The 17494-nt window shown below is 44.5% G+C and overlaps 1 protein-coding gene across 1 annotated transcript in view; it reads right to left on the reverse strand.

Annotated features, from left to right (window-relative positions):
* SYNPO2 (synaptopodin 2) overlaps positions 1-17494 on the reverse strand; it is a 185614-nt gene that overhangs the window by 16498 nt on the left and 151622 nt on the right. Inside the window, exon 4 of the mRNA XM_004594529.2 lies at positions 13590-15769. Coding sequence (XP_004594586.2) covers positions 13590-15769 — 2180 coding nt within the window. The remainder of the gene's footprint in view (positions 1-13589; positions 15770-17494) is intronic.

Genomic DNA, 17494 nt, shown 5'->3' on the forward strand with positions numbered 1-17494 from the left:
AATGGCAGCCTGGGCAGGGCCTTCTGAACTGGGGAAGAGAGTCTGCTGCCATCTCCTGGATGTTTGAAAACCCAGCAAAATGGCTGCTTCCCATGAGCCAGTCTGGCTTGGACAAGGCACCACAGCAGCACCAGTTTTTAAGTCTGGCTGGCCCAGACCAGAAAAACGTATTCATGCACTCTAAAGGCTAAGGTTGACTTATGTGTTTTGATCTTTAAAGAGTTTTTCATAGTGTGGTTCACAACCCATTAACAGTAAAATCACCTTGGGTGCACAAGGGTATTTCAAAATCAACATGGAAAACATGGAATTAAAAGATAAATTTATTTTTGTTTTCCGCACCCCCAAGACTGAAGTTCACCCGTATATTTTTTATATAAAGTTTCCATGAACAGTTTGAAGACCCTCATGTATTATAAAAATAAAGAATGTTTGATCCCCACCCAGAGCCAGTGACTTGGAATCTCTAAAGTGTTTGGGAGATCTTATTTCCCCCTTGGGAAGAAAAGTTTGCTCAAGCAAATGTCTTGTTTATAAAAATTGTATTAAACTAAAGCATAGTGGACAATCAAAATTAAAAATGAAAAGCTCGAAGTGATAGGGACAGGTGCTGTAGCTCAGAGGGTTAAGAACTGTGTGGACGGCAGCATGCTGCATGAGAACAAGTTCTGGCTACTCCTCCTCTGATCCAGCCCCCTGGGAGAGCAGCTCAAGATGGGCCAGGTGCTTGGACCCGCTGCAACACATGGGAGACCTAGAGGAAGTTCCAGGCTCCTGGCTTAGTCCAGCCTGGTCCCAAGTATGGCAGTCGTTTAGGGAGTAAATCAACAGGTAGAAGATTGCTGTCCCACCCTCAACTCTCATCGGGAGTGTGTTTGTGTGTGTGTGTTTGTGTGTCTTCTTTCTGTCACTCTGTCTTTCAAATAAATGAATAAATTCTAAAAACCAAAAAAAAAAAAAAAATACAACTAGGAGAGGACTATTCTGATAACTGAAATTAGCCCTTTATTTTCTATTAGTCCAGCCTATTAATGATTCTTAGCTTCAGAAGATGACCTTGTGCACTTTACTGGTGTGACACATGCCAGGAGAAAAAGGGCCAAAGACCTCCAATGCAAAAAACAGAAACAGAAAAAAACAAACCTGACTTCGCTTTAAAATGAAATGAATAACACAAAGGGAAAACTCAATTATTGTATTCCAAAGAAATCTCATTTGGATTAGGATACCGTTTTTAGACTCAACTTGTTTTGATGAATTTGGTGGGTTTTTTTTTCTTTAAGATTGATCCTACCTTCTGCTCATGATTCAGGATTTTCCAAGTACCAGAAAAGCCACAAAAATTGCCTGAGTTAGAAAGGCAGCTGGAATGTTAAGTTCCTTCCTCCAGCAGGCGCTCAGCTCCAAATCATTTTTGATCAGTCGCCTGCGGGCTGGGAGTTTGCTCTGCTTCACCCTTTCTGTTTTTGGAAAGTGACCACACTTCTCAGGCAAGGGGATCAATTACTCCCACCAGGCCAGGTTACTGACCCTTTGTCCTAGGACAGAGCTGGAGCAGAGTAAGCAGGACAGCTGTGAGCTGTGCTCTCCTGGGTCAGCCGCTTCTCTCAGCGCCCAACTGTTGCAAGTCTGAAGTGGGGCAGGCCCCGGCACAGGGCTGCTAAGTGTTCCACTTTCTGTGTGCTAGGCCTATTTAAGCTTCAACTGTCCTACAAGGCCCTTACTCCAGGACACTAGCCATCCTATCCAGAGAATATATTTGATTTACAAGCATTTTTCCATGAGAGGTGAATGTATTACCTCTGTTCTAGTGAATACTGATACTTTTAGTTGGACCTATCCTTATAGTAGAGTCCCCCAGTTGATGGTTGAATTTATACTTTGAACCTGTAACCCATCTGTTTGAATACTGCTCTCATCTTTGTATGCCACTCAAACAAGGCCAGAGCAAATACATGAACACAAAGAAGAAAACAGAGGGACAGGGTAGATGCAGGGCAATATAAACATATCCAGCTGGAGGAAAAAAAAAAAAAGGAGGTAGAGCAGAAACCAAGGATAGGTCAACTCCTCACAGTAGGCTTTAATATCACTAGGAGATTGACATAGATAGCAATTGCACTTTCTATTTCAGCTATGATAGGTCCCTTAAACTGGAATTCTTAAAAAGGGACACAAAAGATTTTGCCCTACGGCCCTGGGGGAGCGGCCCAGCCAAGCCGGACCCGAGAACGAGGAGCCAGCATGCTAAGACCACCGCCACAAGGCAGTGGGGGGGTCCCTGGCTATCTCCCAGGCCCAAGTGCTACCGCTTCCCCCAGGGTAAGCCTGCTACAAGGGAACCTCCAGACCAGGCTGGAGGGCTAGCTCCGCCCCTCAGCCATAAGCTGCAGGTGGGGCGAGTGGGGGAGGGACTGGAACCTTGCTGGCCTAGAGGAGGCTGGCTGCCCCTCAGGGCTGGGGCGGCCCTGGGGGAGCGGCCCAGCCAAGCCGGACCCGAGAACGAGGAGCCAGCATGCTAAGACCACCGCCACAAGGCAGTGGGGGGGTCCCTGGCTATCTCCCAGGCCCAAGTGCTACCGCTTCCCCCAGGGTAAGCCTGCTACAAGGGAACCTCCAGACCAGGCTGGAGGGCTAGCTCCGCCCCTCAGCCATAAGCTGCAGGTGGGGCGAGTGGGGGAGGGACTGGAACCTTGCTGGCCTAGAGGAGGCTGGCTGCCCCTCAGGGCTGGGGCGGCCCTGGGGGAGCGGCCCAGCCAAGCCGGACCCGAGAACGAGGAGCCAGCATGCTAAGACCACCGCCACAAGGCAGTGGGGGGGTCCCTGGCTATCTCCCAGGCCCAAGTGCTACCGCTTCCCCCAGGGTAAGCCTGCTACAAGGGAACCTCCAGACCAGGCTGGAGGGCTAGCTCCGCCCCTCAGCCATAAGCTGCAGGTGGGGCGAGTGGGGGAGGGACTGGAACCTTGCTGGCCTAGAGGAGGCTGGCTGCCCCTCAGGGCTGGGGCGGCCCTGGGGGAGCGGCCCAGCCAAGCCGGACCCGAGAACAAGGAGCCAGCATGCTAAGACCACCGCCACAAGGCAGTGGGGGGGTCCCTGGCTTGGGGCGGCCAGTGCACCAAATGGTGCCAGGCTCTGCCTGCTGGCCGCCCCGCGGCCAGCTACAGAGTTTTTACGATCAGAAAAAGCTTCCCAGTAACACTCTTGAATAGCGCCAGCCTTTGTATGGGATAGAAATGAATTTCTGGTTTTTCCCAGCAATGGTAAACATAAACACTGTGGGAGTATTAGAATTTTGACATGAAGGCTTGAATGAGAGTACCCATAAGAACTATTATAACCAGATTGGGTTGCCAACCAAGCCGGGACCCAGAAACTTGAGTGTCCTAGTTGGGAGGTGGTGGGCATCTTCCTCCTGGGTAACTACCCCTCTGATGGACACGGAACCAAGATAGGGGTGGGATTGCTTAATAGAGATGCTTATGCCAGTTTTTATCTGGGCTGTGTGGAGGGCTGGTCGGGTCGAGTCTGGCATCAAAATGCATCAATAATTTCCAGAGTTTGATGGGGGGCGGGACAGACTGGACAAGACAGCAGTAAAGTTTTTTATGTATGTCTGATTGCTCCCAAATAATCTCTTTCCACTACTAGAATTCATCACATGCTCATGAAGCAGATGATGGCATCATTTTTCCCAAAAGAATTCTGTGTTTCCTTTTAATTAAGCATGTGTTGGTTACTCAGCTGCCCATTATTTTACCAGGGTGCTATACTCTGGTGTTGATGATGTTGTTGTGGTTGTGATGATGTGGCTGTTATGAAATGATGTCAATGCAGAAAACAGTAACATTATTCCAACCCCAAACAGCCTGTATCTCAAGCAATAAGACATTGTGAAGTAACCAATGAACCAACAATCGATATGAGTCAGATTGCTTATGATCTACATCAAGAATTGTAAAACCTAACAAACTTGTAAAGCCCTATGACACGTGGAAATGGGGAGGGAGGGCAGAGAAATCTTACATCACCCCAGTAGGTGTGAGGAAGACGGGGGAAATATAACCCATCAGGATCATAACTGGTAACTCATAGAAAGCAGTCTCGAGTCAGCATTAGACAATAGCAAAACTACAAAGACATGTGGAGGGAATCAGGAGCAATCCTAACAACCTCTTAACAGGAGGTCATACGCATAGAGTCGGTGGCGGACCCTAGAGCGGAGCAGGGGGACAGGAGGAGGCTTGTGTCCCAACCCTGAAGACTCCCGGAGCCTCACCAAGGACTATCAGTACGACCACCGAGGACTACATCCCTACTGCCAAGGAGACCACGGGAGAAAAGGAGTGCCTTCGGAGGCCAGGAACTCTGAGGTCGCCCACCCCCATTTGGATCTACAATATGGGATGGAAGAAGCCCAATTCCTGCCTTGCAGGATTCAGGGACATCGGTGCGACAGCCAGGATCCCTGGACGGTCCGCGGAAACACAAGAACAGTAAGCTTCCTTCGGAACTAGGGAGGGGAGCTTCCTCTGGCCCTTGCCTGCTTCCAACTTTGGGTCCCCACTCTCTTTTATAAGGACCATCAGGATTGCTCCAGAAACCTCTCATAACAAACACGAACAAACAAGTTAGAATAGACAGACAGAGAACAGATGGGAAGGCTTGGAAGCAGACAGGAAGTGGCCAGCCGGGATGCACTTGTGACTCACTGGGTGGGACACAAAGATCAGATACTCCTCTCTGGGGTGTTGAGGATTTCTCTGCACACCCCTCCCAAAAATATTCACCTGAACTGTTGACATTTGTCCTGTTAAAGTTATAGAGTTGGACTACCCGAAAAACAGCCAGGTTCAGCAAAATCACGCTTCAATGCTATAAAATGCTAAATACTAACATTGAAAAAGACAAGAGACAGCTGAATAGCAATCTATAGCCATTTTAAGGTATATAGACCATGGTTGAATGTAAACCAAAGTTGAAATGTCTATGGGGAAGTCACAGGTTGTGGTCGAGAACATGCATTTTCCTAGTAACATATTGGTTAATCAATACCATGTCAATTAATGCCATAATGCTGTAAATGGTTGTAAATATTGGGTTGAGTTTTTTACTTGATTGGGATGATACTCTGCTGGTTCTGCCTTTGGACCAGAGATGGTCTCACCAGGAAGCCGTTGAATTTGCCAGGACAATTAGATGCTGGACTTTACGATTGGTCAAAACCTCCAATGAAAGAATCTCAACTGAGTTTGAACTATGGAAATACAGCGGGGTGGAGCAATCCACTGTGGGAGGGGGAGGGTTTGGGGAGGGGCGGGGGGAATTCCAGTGCAAAAAAAAAAATGTGTGTCACATAATGCAATGAAATTAATAATAATAATAAAAAAAAAAAAGAATTGCAAAGAGAAAAAAAAAAAAAAAAAAAAAAAAAAACTGACCGTGGAGAAATAAGAGATATGAAGTGAAACAGAGCATTCTGCCATCTATTCACTTTGGTGGCAAAATGTTACATTCCTTATCAGATGTAATATTAGACACTTACATTCATACTGTAACGGGGTTGATGTATTTCATAACGATGTAATAAAAATACAAAATTCATATACTTTAAAAAAAAAAAAAAAAAAAAAAAAAAAAGATTTTGCCCTGCTGCCGTGTTTTCCTCCTTGGGTGTTTTTGGAGTGATGGCTCTTGTGTGTGGCATTCCCTTTACCTTAGTAGGAAACATTGGCTGAGAACTTTCACTCTGCCTGATGCTGTTCTACACATGGAACCAAAGCGTACAACTTTTCAGTGAAAAAACTGTAGGGAACTTTTTTTCTGGATTATTGTGATTAAAATTTGATGAATTTCCTTATCATTACATTTGTTCCCTGATTTGCATCGTATGAATTAGTTCTGATAGTAACTGATGCTGGTAGGTAGGATGAGGTGTTCAGGCATTAATCTAGTGCATCGTGGGTATCCAGTGGAAACCAGCGAAGTGTAGAGCTTCTTCTTTGTAAAATAGGCCAAAGGAAATGAAAGCTACACTTTATGCCCAGCTTATCCGACTTAAAAACATCTATCGGTTGGAGCTACCAAACTCTAAGAAGACTTTTCAATATATCTTACGTTACAGGGTTGAAACATTTGAGTTTTTTTTTGCCACATTTGAAGTACAGCCTCTGAAAAGCCATTTCTTTCCAATACGACCTGTGCGTAGGATCAGGAGAGATGGGGTGGCTGTGAGATCAGTGAATGGCTGTGAGCTTGGCTACTGGGGCCTGAATCTCAGCCCAAAGACTCAAGCTCCTGAACTTTTAACAATTTTCTTGGTCCTAATTTTCTCACTTTAAAGTGAGACCATTATAGTGCCTACCACACACTTCCAGTGGCTAAAAATGTTAACACCTGGACTTTAGTGTGCTTAGAGGCTCAATGACTTTTAGGAGACAGAGCTCAGTAGATATTCATCTAGTGGGTTAATCCTCTTGTTGTTGTCTTCAAGTTAGTGAAGGGGTGCTCAAAATCTTAAATTTAGAAGCCATCACATTAGCTCCTCATGAGACAGCTTCAAAATAATAATGAAGCAGAGTGAAAGGGGAAACAAAGATTGGAAAGGACATGATGTACAAAAATGCCCTTGCTGGGAAGTGGCTGACAGAAATAACTGCTGAGAAATCTGCCAGTAGAAGGGCACTGTGTGACAGCAAGGGGGTGCTGTCTCTGGCATATCCATACACCTGTTAGCTCCATGGGTTAGGCACAGTGCTACGAAGGCAGTCGGGGCAACTTGGACGAGACCGCTTCCCACACTGAAAACACGTGCCTCCATCGGCATTGCTGTTTGGGAATTCTTAGCAGAGTGCCTCAAGTCATTCTGGTTTTGTAGCCAGCCAAAGCTGACTGCTGATTCACAACTTCACAACAAAGTTGCCCGAATTACATTTAATCAGAATGGCGCAGAGTCAAGGGGAGCCCTTCCTTCTACATCGTCATAGATTTTGCTTTAGTTTTCTAAATCCCATTCCTTTCCACTCCCAGATGCTGGGCATCACCTATTTATGTTGAAATTTTAAAATGAAAGGCTTTTGGGAACTCAAGCTAAATCACTGCCTTTGCTGCTTAGAAAAGACCGCTCACCACGCCCCCATGCTGTCAGAGCAAGTGTGTTTCCAGCAATCTTAGGAAAGATGGATCTTTCCCAGCGCCACTCAGTGCAGTCAGTCATCAATAAAACATACCTGGGGTAACCTCATGAAATCTCCGTTTTGTGAATTGATAATGAGGAGGTCTCAGACAGTGGGATTACAGGGTCTAACGAGGCTAGAAACCAGGCAGTATCACAGGGAGAGCAAGGCTTGGATGAGGCACAAAGATCCAAAGCCAACTAACTCCATCTGTATACTTACTGCTAACATGATTCTTAGACATGTTGTCTACTAGCTCTATTTACCTATATGTCTATATACCTCTCTCTAAAATGGGAATAATCTGCTCCTTTTCAGGATAAACCTGAGAATTGAAATCAGAGTGCAAGATTAAAAATGCAAATGCAGGTTGCAGACTAAATCCAGGGCCCATTAATTAACATTGTGTGATCTTGGACAACTTATTCAGACTCCCATCTCTTGGCCAAGTTCTCAGAATCCCAAGTCGAATTAGAAAAATGGAGATACTGATGAATCCTATTTTGTGAAGACCAAGGATTAAAAGCGGTGATCTCTGAAAGATACCTTGGGAAAGTATGGGGCTGATGGTTGTGCTCAGTTAAGATACTTATAACTCAATGAGCACAGTTCTTGGCATGTAGCAGAAAAGAAACACAATAACTCCCCTGCCCCACCTCCTGCCTTTTTTTCAGGCCTCATGAGGTGGCTTGAACCACTGCCACAGCTTCCTTCCCACCCATGTCATTCCGATTTTCAGTTCGGGGCTGTTGGGTGGCCTTGAAAACAGATCATTCCCACCAAAGCACTGTAGGTTTTGTTGTTGTTGTTATGTGTTTTTTCTTCAAGAAGAACACTTTTATTATTTCTCCCTAAAATGCGCCATTTCTTTTCAACTCAAGGCCAATTAGAATCCTTTGCACTTTTGAATTATTTTCATGAACAAACCATTACCAGTTGTTCATGGGTTCAAGAAGTAGGGGTAGTGGAAATAGATTTCTCCCTGGTAGCCTGACTGCTACGATGCTGAGCAGTATTTCCAAGCACAGGAAGGACAGCATCTGCAAAGGGATGCTCCTGATCTTTGGATGAAAGACCCTGAATTTATGTTGTACCAGTCATGAAGCACATGTAGTTAAAGCAAGCACATCAAGAAAGAAAGAAACTGCAGTAAGTGTAAGGGGCTTAAAATAAAAATCAGGGGTGGGGCGGGGCAAAGAAAAAGAATAAAAATAAAAATCACAAGCAGGTGTGGGCATTTGCCCAGGTAAGATGCTAATGTCCCTTATTAGAGTGCTTGGATTCAAACACTAGCTCAACTCCCGACTCCAGCTATCTGCTCATACACTCTGGGAGGCAGGTGACTGGAATTGTTGGATCCCTGCCACCCACCTGAGAGATCTTCACCCACAGCTTTGATTCAGCCAAGTTCTCACCCTATGGGCATTAGGGGAATGACTAAGCAGATAGAAGCTCTATCTATTTTCACACTTTTTCTCTCTGCCTTTCAACATAAGAAGAAATTTAAAAAAATATATCAAAAAAAGCTCCCACAGGATTGGGGTCTGCACAGTTTGCAAAATGGGTTAGTCCTCTGCTGTACTAGCATCGCCAGTGGGTGCTGGTTAGAGTCTTGGCTGCTCCATTTCCCATCCTGGAAAGGCAGCAGAGAATGGTTCAAGTCCTTGCATCCCTGCTCCTACATGAGAAACCTGGAAGGAAGCTACTGGATCCTGGTTTGGGATTGGCCAGCTCCAGCCACTGTGTCCATACGGGGAGTGAACCAGCAGATGGAAGACCTCTATCTCTCCATCTCTCCTCTCTGTAAATTCTGCCTTTCAAGGAATATAAATAAATATATTTTTAAAAAATCCTATAGATGTCTCACTTTCTCTTTTTTACATTTTAGATACACTTTATTAGCTGGCAAAAAATGTTGATATAATCAAGAATTGGGGAAATATTTGAGAAGAATCAATATTTTTGATGAAGCTTCTTTTTAATCCATTGCCAGTGAGTAGTCTGTGATTCCTAATGCCCAGGGGTAGTTTAAGTGTACACATGTGCTCACTATATAAACATTCTATTTTTCTAAAATGTTATGGAGTCATCACCTGATAATACCAAGGAAAGGAGAGTCTTGATGTATGGGAAGGTGAGATGTTCCTCGCATGATGCTCACAGATGACTAAGTTATCATTTTTGCCTGTATGTTTTAGAATCATAGCAGGATAAACAAGAGGTTGGCCTCTTCCACCAATTCTGCCTGGTGTTTGCGTCCTGTGGGAATGTATTCATTTGCCTGTGGCTCAGTGCCAACTCTGGTGGGAAGTCTAAAGTTTAAAAGTGAGCTCTGTTTTTCCCAGAACTCTTGTTGACAAACTCAGAAGCACCAAAGTGTTGCATGGGTCTGCGAGTTCCCCAGAGTCAAATGAGTTCAGGGACATAGACCAGAGAGGGTCAGTGCATCTGGGAATATAATGTGGGTTCTAAGAATTTATAGCCTTTTCTCATGAACTTATCAGAGAAGTCTAAAAACAAATTCAACAACCCTGACTTTGTTCAAGAATGGGAACACACCCTATGCTTCCCCCGGGAAGCATTTGAAGCATTTGACTGTTGGGAAAACACTTCTTTTAGATGACCATGACTTCCAATACCCTTCCTGCCAGGTTGGTGGTGACTCATAAAGCAGCACCACCAACCATAGGAACTCACTCTTATAATACAGGGGCTCGTAGGGTCTCTATGTTATAAGTGATAAAACAATACACAGAAGTGGAAGTTTTATTTGGAAGATTAAATCCAAACTGAGACACTTAATAGCCAGGTGTTTTCTGCTCCCAATGGCTTTACTGTAAAAGTGCTCGGCATTGTCCATCAGCAGTAAGAGGGCACTTTGAAGTTATTTAACCCATAACCACGGTTAGGAAACTCGCTCTTACTTCACTTCATCCCTTTAACATAGATCATTAAATGGAGATCCTCGGCACCAGGCTAGAATTCAGGCTATGTGAGACAGCACGTGTCCCACGGCACCTTCTTGAAAAGAATCAACATTACTCCAGAACAGTGACAGTGGCTTCCGCTTGTACCTCAGATTGGCTTTCCTATGGCTAAAACAAGTTGCTTGTTGTGAAGATTAAATGAAATGGTTAATGCAAAGGCATGATCCATGCTATCATTAACTCACACAAGATATATTTTGGAGTGTAAAGTTCCACAGTGTCTGGAGGAACAACTCACTAGTCTTATAACATATATGCTTAAAAGTGTACAATATCCACTACCTACTAATTGTCTGTATCCAGAAACAATGTGTTTGATCCTCTCTCAGAACAGAATGTGTCTATTATTGAAACATTAACTGTAAAACTGTAAATATTTCAAGATTTCAGTGGCAACCTCCCCAGTCCTGTGATTTAATGTGTCCTCCTGTAACACCAGGGGAATGTGTTAACTTTACATAGCACCTTCCTTCCTCATAGCATCTCACATTTGTATTCTCACTGTGGAACACCATCCTAGTCAGGAAGACAGGTTGGAGTCATTAGTAAAGGAAAATGCATGGAGACTGAAAATTGTTTATCGTACTGCCTAAATTCAGGGACTAAGATTGCATTGTAGTCAATATCCCAGCACCTAGATAAACCAGCTGTGCAGTGACGTCTTTAGGACGCTGCCCACAGAGCATCTGATATAACATGGGCAATTCAGCACCTGACTGGTGCTGTGTGCTTATGATGGAAATTGACTTCAAGGTGCTTTACCTAGAAATAATGCTAACAAAAGAGATGCAGGTTATTACAAGCAAAGCAAAGTCCCGCAAGTAGCCAATCAACTATCACTACCAACAAAACCAGCAAGGCTCAGATTATTATAAGTGATTTCTGGAGAGAGGCTGAGGTCTTGGGTTCTAATCCTCCCACCTGCCTCAATGACCTCATTTCCATAGCCACGACCTGAGTTCCCTGGTGCAGATAGAAGGGAAAGAGGCAATCTCTCTTCCTCCAGGAACCGGCTTAGCTCTTCTCCCTCCCACCTCCTTGAGCCTCAGAGTGAAATCAGTCAAGGCTCTCTTGAGTTGTCCCTCTACAAAGAGGGACTAAAAGGTTCAAGATAAGACCTATTCGTCTCAGTTGGTTGCAGACACTTTGCCTGCATGCCTGACCTGTTCTTTAGAAGCCTTTTGGAAACCCAAACGGCCCCAGAATGACTGGAAGACACCATCATGTTAATTGTGTCCTTAGTCACTACCTCCAAATAGGCACTCTGCTAAGATGGCCACCTGTCCCACAGGAAATGGACTTCACATACCACAAACCACTCGACAACTGGGAATACTTCTAGGTCCTTACCATCCTAGCATAGTTTGAATGGATGATTTACAACTGACTACCTGTGTGTTCCATGCCTTTCCTCTAACATATGCTGGTCTTTAAATGTTACGTTAAGAACGCAAGATTGTAAAAAATTACACCTGCTCCACCTTAGAAAGACTTATTTTTTAGTTAAAAAAAAAAATAGGAAAACCCTCAGCATTCAACAGTCTTCTTTTTAGGGGAACAAGTAATATAAATAACTACATTATATCTATAATGAAATAACCACTTTTTCTTTTATCCTCTATTAATCTTCCTAAAGATTTCTCCAAAAAGGCAAATATACAGGCTGGGGTTACAACCTATGGGTAAGTTGCCACCACCAAAGACAATGGAACATTTTCCTAAGAAACAAGAACCAGTTCCACTAATCTTTGTATGTTATATCCTAGAAATACCTAAAGCTTGCAGTTTTATAATGCATAGAGACATGGATACACTCGAAAAAGGAAATTCAGGTGTTATGAGAAAAGTGACTTTGATCAAAACAGCTTGTACAAGGAAAACATTTTTTAAACACATACATTGAACAGAGAAAGAAGAAAGTAACATTTTAATAGGGTGGTGAAAAATACAGCAGATTGACAGTGTCAGCAGAAAATAGAGAACAGGAATACAGATATTCTCAGAGGCTTAAATGGAAGCATGTGCCCTCAAAGCAGGCAAGATTTTTGTGCAAAGTCTGTAAATGCATCTCCTGCTTAGAGTAGAGGATTTTCTTTGGAACTGCCATATGTGCTTTATAGTTCTCTGCATCAATTCATGCTGAATATTTTCCACGGTTGGTCAGACTCAGGCTGAAAATAGATATGAGAAAGGCCTTCAGGTTTGCTTTCAGTAACATTGTTAACTTCACAGCCAGCTGGATGATGACACGCTGTGACCAATCCAAATGTACAAGGTAACCTTGCCTGAATTATCCTGGTCCATCCAATCATAAAGTAAAGGTGCGAGAATAGAATTGCAAGCGACAGTGGGAAAAGCAGTTGCCAAAAAAAGCAAAACGAACACAGGAGGAATATCTGTGAGGTCACCCAAACACGGCACTCTTGGCCGTGCCCTCTCACCCTACAGGCTCCGCGCACACACGCTCCTCATGCTTCACCATCAGTCCCTGCAGCGAGGAACCCTTCAGGTCCCAATCAAGTGTTTGCCCAAGGTAAAATGACAGCCATGGACACCTCCTTGTGCTTTCTTCTTTGGACATGTGACGTGTTATCCTGTACTCTACCACTTGCCTCAGCTATGGAAAACGAACGGATGCTTTCATGGGCAATTGGAGACATGCTGAATTCCTTCAGTTATTGAGTAAAAAGGATGGGAAGCAATCTCTGAAGGCAATTATCCTTCCTGTCCTGTCCCATTTACTTCAAATATATCTTCTGCAATGAACTAATGGGTGCAAAATTACCTGGCAAAGAACATAAATATTACAAGCGCTTGGTGATGACCAAGACCTTCTTTGCTACCCACCTCCCACTAAACTATGTGCAGCCCACCAGTCCTCAGAGGTCCTCCTCTGTGATATAGAACAGGTGGCTGCACTTGACAGACCAGAGCCAATCCCTGTCTGCCACAGATGCCCTTACTCCCTTAACATGAGCAATAGGAGAGGAGAACCTTAGTCCATACATGTTCTGTTTTCACTATGTTGGAACCTTGCCATCATAGGAACATGGCAGTTCTATTACACAAAAGCCTTGCTCCAATGTCTGGTAACACTGATCACTGTCTTGTGGCTAATGTGCCAATTCTAACTACACCCTGCTGACTTAACATAACGGTCACATGTCCATTTTGGGTGCTCCCATATTTCTTAGTTAAATGTGCAAAGATAAATGTGTGTTAAGTCAATCTGAGTTGAATTTTGACTCCTTGAAACTATTCTACTCCTTGGACCCAGATTGGGAGGTGACATATCTGAAATTAAGTAAGTTGAGGATTTGCTAGGCATTTTCAGGAATTCAAGTAACACTGCAAACAATTCATTTCAAGCAAAGTGGACACTCAGCTTCAGCTATGAGATTACTCTTCCACAACAGATGGTTTCCACACCTGGACTGGGACACCACTTTTCTTGGCTGAGAACTTTGGCCTCGGTGCCACAAAATAGGACGAGGAGGCTGCTTCTTGCTTTGGCGAAGTGGGAACAGCCACAGGCACGGGGGACGCGCTGACAGGAGACGAGGCCTCTGCAAAGTAGGGAGGTTGAGAAGGGTAGGCTGGCACTGAGTACACTGAGGAAGCCTGCCCATGTGTGGCTGAGCCAACACTCATTGGTCGAGGGGGAAGTGCTTGCTTTATAGTAGGAGTCGAATTGACCTTGGCTGATGACTTTTGGGGGATACCACCCTTTGCATCTGGAGGTTGAAAAGTAAACAAGGATGCATTGAGCTGATACGGCTGGTGTTTCATGACATCCAAGGCATTGAGGGGTTTCTTCCCCTTTTTCTTGCTCACTTTGGAGGCCGGTGGGGCTGATGGCTGAGATCTGACAGCAGCCGGTGGGTACGAGGGGGAGTGGATAGGGTTGTAGGCCAGAGGAGGAGGTGCCCGCACATTGGAGGAGTATTTCCAACTGGCTGGAAGAGATGGTGTGGGAGATTGAGCCCGTGCAGCATGGGCTTGCACCGTGTCTGAATCGACCACATACTTCTCCATTCTTGACTGCCTTTTGGCAAAGAGCTGGGCTCCTTTGCCACTCATCCCTGGAAGCTCGTTGGATGGTCCCATGGCACCCGCATGGGCATTCACAGCCGGTGTGGCAGCTGCCAGCTTCGGGGTGTAGTGCTGACTGGCTACTGCGGCTTGAGGTCCTCTGAAGGGACCAGATAGGTTCAGCGAACTTGCTGGACGAGCAGGAGGATAAGCAGGCTGTGCTATCTTGATGGAGGAGACCACAGGGCCCTGCGATGCACTGGATGTGGGGAAGGCAGGAGGTTGGGTGGGAGCCACTCCTGGAGACCAGACGGGAGACACTGGAGTGACTGGCTGGGAGGAAGAGGACTTGACTGCAGGTTTTGGGGCCACAGGAGGTGGGGTCTTTTGCTTGGCAGAGGAGCCCTGCAGGAAGTTGCATGCTTCTGCCCCAAGGCTGAGATAATCTTCCTCAGGTCCAGAATCGCCCCCAGCTCCAGTGCCCCGTTTGCCTTCTGAATTCTGAAGAAGTGACAAGAGTTCTGGATTGGGGTTCACTTTGGGCTCCTTAAAAGTAAACATGGGTTTCGTCGTGCTTCTTCTCTTGGCCTCCTGCAGTATGCCAGTTCTTTTGGCTGGCACCGCGATCCTCTCATCCCGGGAGGCTATTCGCTCAGTTGCATCATAAAAGGCCGCCTGGGACCATGGAGCAGGCTGTGGCCACGGCGGGGGCTGGGCTGGGCCGGCAGTCGGGCTGGACACCCCTCTGGGGAACCCTTCTGGTGGAGGTGTGACTGCTGAGTAGGGTGGAGGCGCTGGAAAGTCAGAGATGGGACTTGTCAGGTTTCGGGTGGGAGAATAAGGCGTGACTGGCTGGCTCACTGATCCTGGGAAGGGCTTGGCTGTTCTGTTCATGGGCATTGCCCTCTGCACCTCGGCCGGATCCGTAGCCCCACTGAGGCCGTTCTGCTGCGGCCCGTGGCCGGGACCAGGGCTCATCTGGATGTAGCTCTTGCTCACAGCGCTCTGTACCCTCACGGTTTCTTCTTCCTTCCTTTGGTAGGAAGTCACGGTTCTCAGGCCATCTGTCTGCGCAGCCTCTAGTTCTACGCCAGGCACCCCAGCCACCCTCTCCTCTTCTTTTTCGGCTGTGATCTGATCCATCCTCTCCCTCCTCTTGGCAAACATGAGGGCTCCCTTTCCCGTGGTATCCGGCAACATCTCCATCTTGTCGTCTCGGTTCAGTTTCTTTTCAAAGTCCACCAGTCCAGAATCCCAGTCAAAGTTCACAACTTGGGTGCTATCGTCAAGGTCAGACAGTAGCTCTTCATCCACCTCCGATTCGCTGGTGCCCAGAAACGCAACTTCGCAAGTATCCTCTCTGTCACCCTCTTCCTCCTCGTCTGCCTCTGGGTCAAGTTCGCCAGTACCGTAGCTGACTAGCGTGTACTTCCTGGCCCTCCGCCGTCTCTTCTTAAACATCAACACCCCCTTGGAGTTGGGGTTGGGGGCCTCTGTTAGGAGAAGGGCAATACTTTTGCATTTAGACTTGGCTTCTTTCACCTGCTTTTCTGATAGGCTCTCGCTCCTCCTGAGCCCTAGGGAAAGGACAAAAACTGAAGTCACTTGATGAGTCATACATGACCAGCCACCGGGTTCACTGGAGACAAAGGGCATGGTAAGAATGTCCACAATTGCACTGAACTTTAAAGAGGTGTATTTTTCTATAAATTATTATGTGTATTAATACATACAGCATCCCCTCCATTGGCCTATATAAATGCATATTTATTTATGCTAATTACAGATGTTTTTCCATGGGTCCTTATACTGTAACAATATAATTGGCTAGCACTGCCAACTAATAATATAAATCAAAAATTTAAGAGGTCATAGTTTAATAATGTGATATTTTCCGAAAAACCTAAGACATACTTGGTACTTCTCCTGAGGAGTGATCAAATTGATATGGATAATGTAATGAGTTGGGATTTCTTTTTTTATTTTTTTGTTTAAATTTTGACAGCCACCTCAAATCTCTCCATTTACAGTCACAAAATCAATATCAATTCAAAACACCAAATTAATAATTTACTAAATAAATAATTACTTGAAATTCAGAAAGCTGGGCTACTATGATTATAGGTAATCAACTTTAGGTACAAAGTGGTTCACATAAATGTGTAAAGTATATTGCTATTTGGAACTATAATGTTACTTTAATTGTAACAAAAATAAGTGTGAATCTTGGGGAAATGCTTACATTATCTGACTTGGGAATTTTTAAGTGCATAAAGACTAGTATAGAAAAATATATTTAAATTTTTTCTTTTGCTGTCAATATTAAAAATAAGTTGATGACTAATTAATTTATAGCACCAGTTAATCATAGTCATGTTTTCAATGAATCACAAAGTTTTTAATTCCTCAAAGTAGTTAAATGCAAATCCTGAAAAATTTTTTAAAATATATTATACTAGCTATTTTGGCCACTGAAGAAAAAAATCACAATTAACAATTAATGAAAAAAATCAGGCAACAAAATTTAATCATGAAATTGTAGTTATTTACTGGTGATCAAATTTTATAGAGAAAAATAATTCAGAATGCGGTCATGACTAAGTATGACTTTTTTTCTGACTACTGTTATACAACTTATTATTAAACTGACAGCCACAGTTGCTGCTTACTTCAGTGCCAACACATGAAGTATGTGAATGCTGCTTTAATACTCTGGTTCAATATTCTATAAATGTGAAGATGGCATATAGACACTTAAAACACACAGAGTGATTAACAGCACTTGCCAATGAGGCTACAAATGGTTATGCTGAAAATAAGCTTTGAAAGGAATGACAATAGTACAGAAGACATGGTATATTGAATTGAAGTGAATGACTGAGTTCCCTACTCTTGCAAATCATTCATACATTCAAGGGCCTTTGCCAGACAGCCTTTACAGTCTCAAGTGAAATTCCAAAATTTGTAAATATATATATATATTTGCATAAATGCATAATATACCTGAAAGAAAATGACAAAAATCCTAACACACAGCTGCAACTATTATTCACCTTCTCCTGTGTGTGCATACTCCCCTGAGTAAAAGCTAAATTTTCTGTCCCAGGACATGGAAACAGCCCGCCTTAGCCTGGGAGGCTGACTTCTATGTCTAGAAGGTGGATGAAACCTTCGCAGTCTAGTGAAGACTGGCAGAACGGAGGAGATCATGTAGCTGCTTCATTTTACACATGGCCTTGTCCATCAAACGCACTTCTGCAAGCATCATCAAGCTGCAGACCGACTTTTTCAAAAGAAGGATC

This window comes from Ochotona princeps, chromosome 7 (genome assembly GCF_030435755.1).
Source record: "Ochotona princeps isolate mOchPri1 chromosome 7, mOchPri1.hap1, whole genome shotgun sequence".
Classification (NCBI taxonomy): Eukaryota; Metazoa; Chordata; class Mammalia; order Lagomorpha; family Ochotonidae; genus Ochotona; species Ochotona princeps.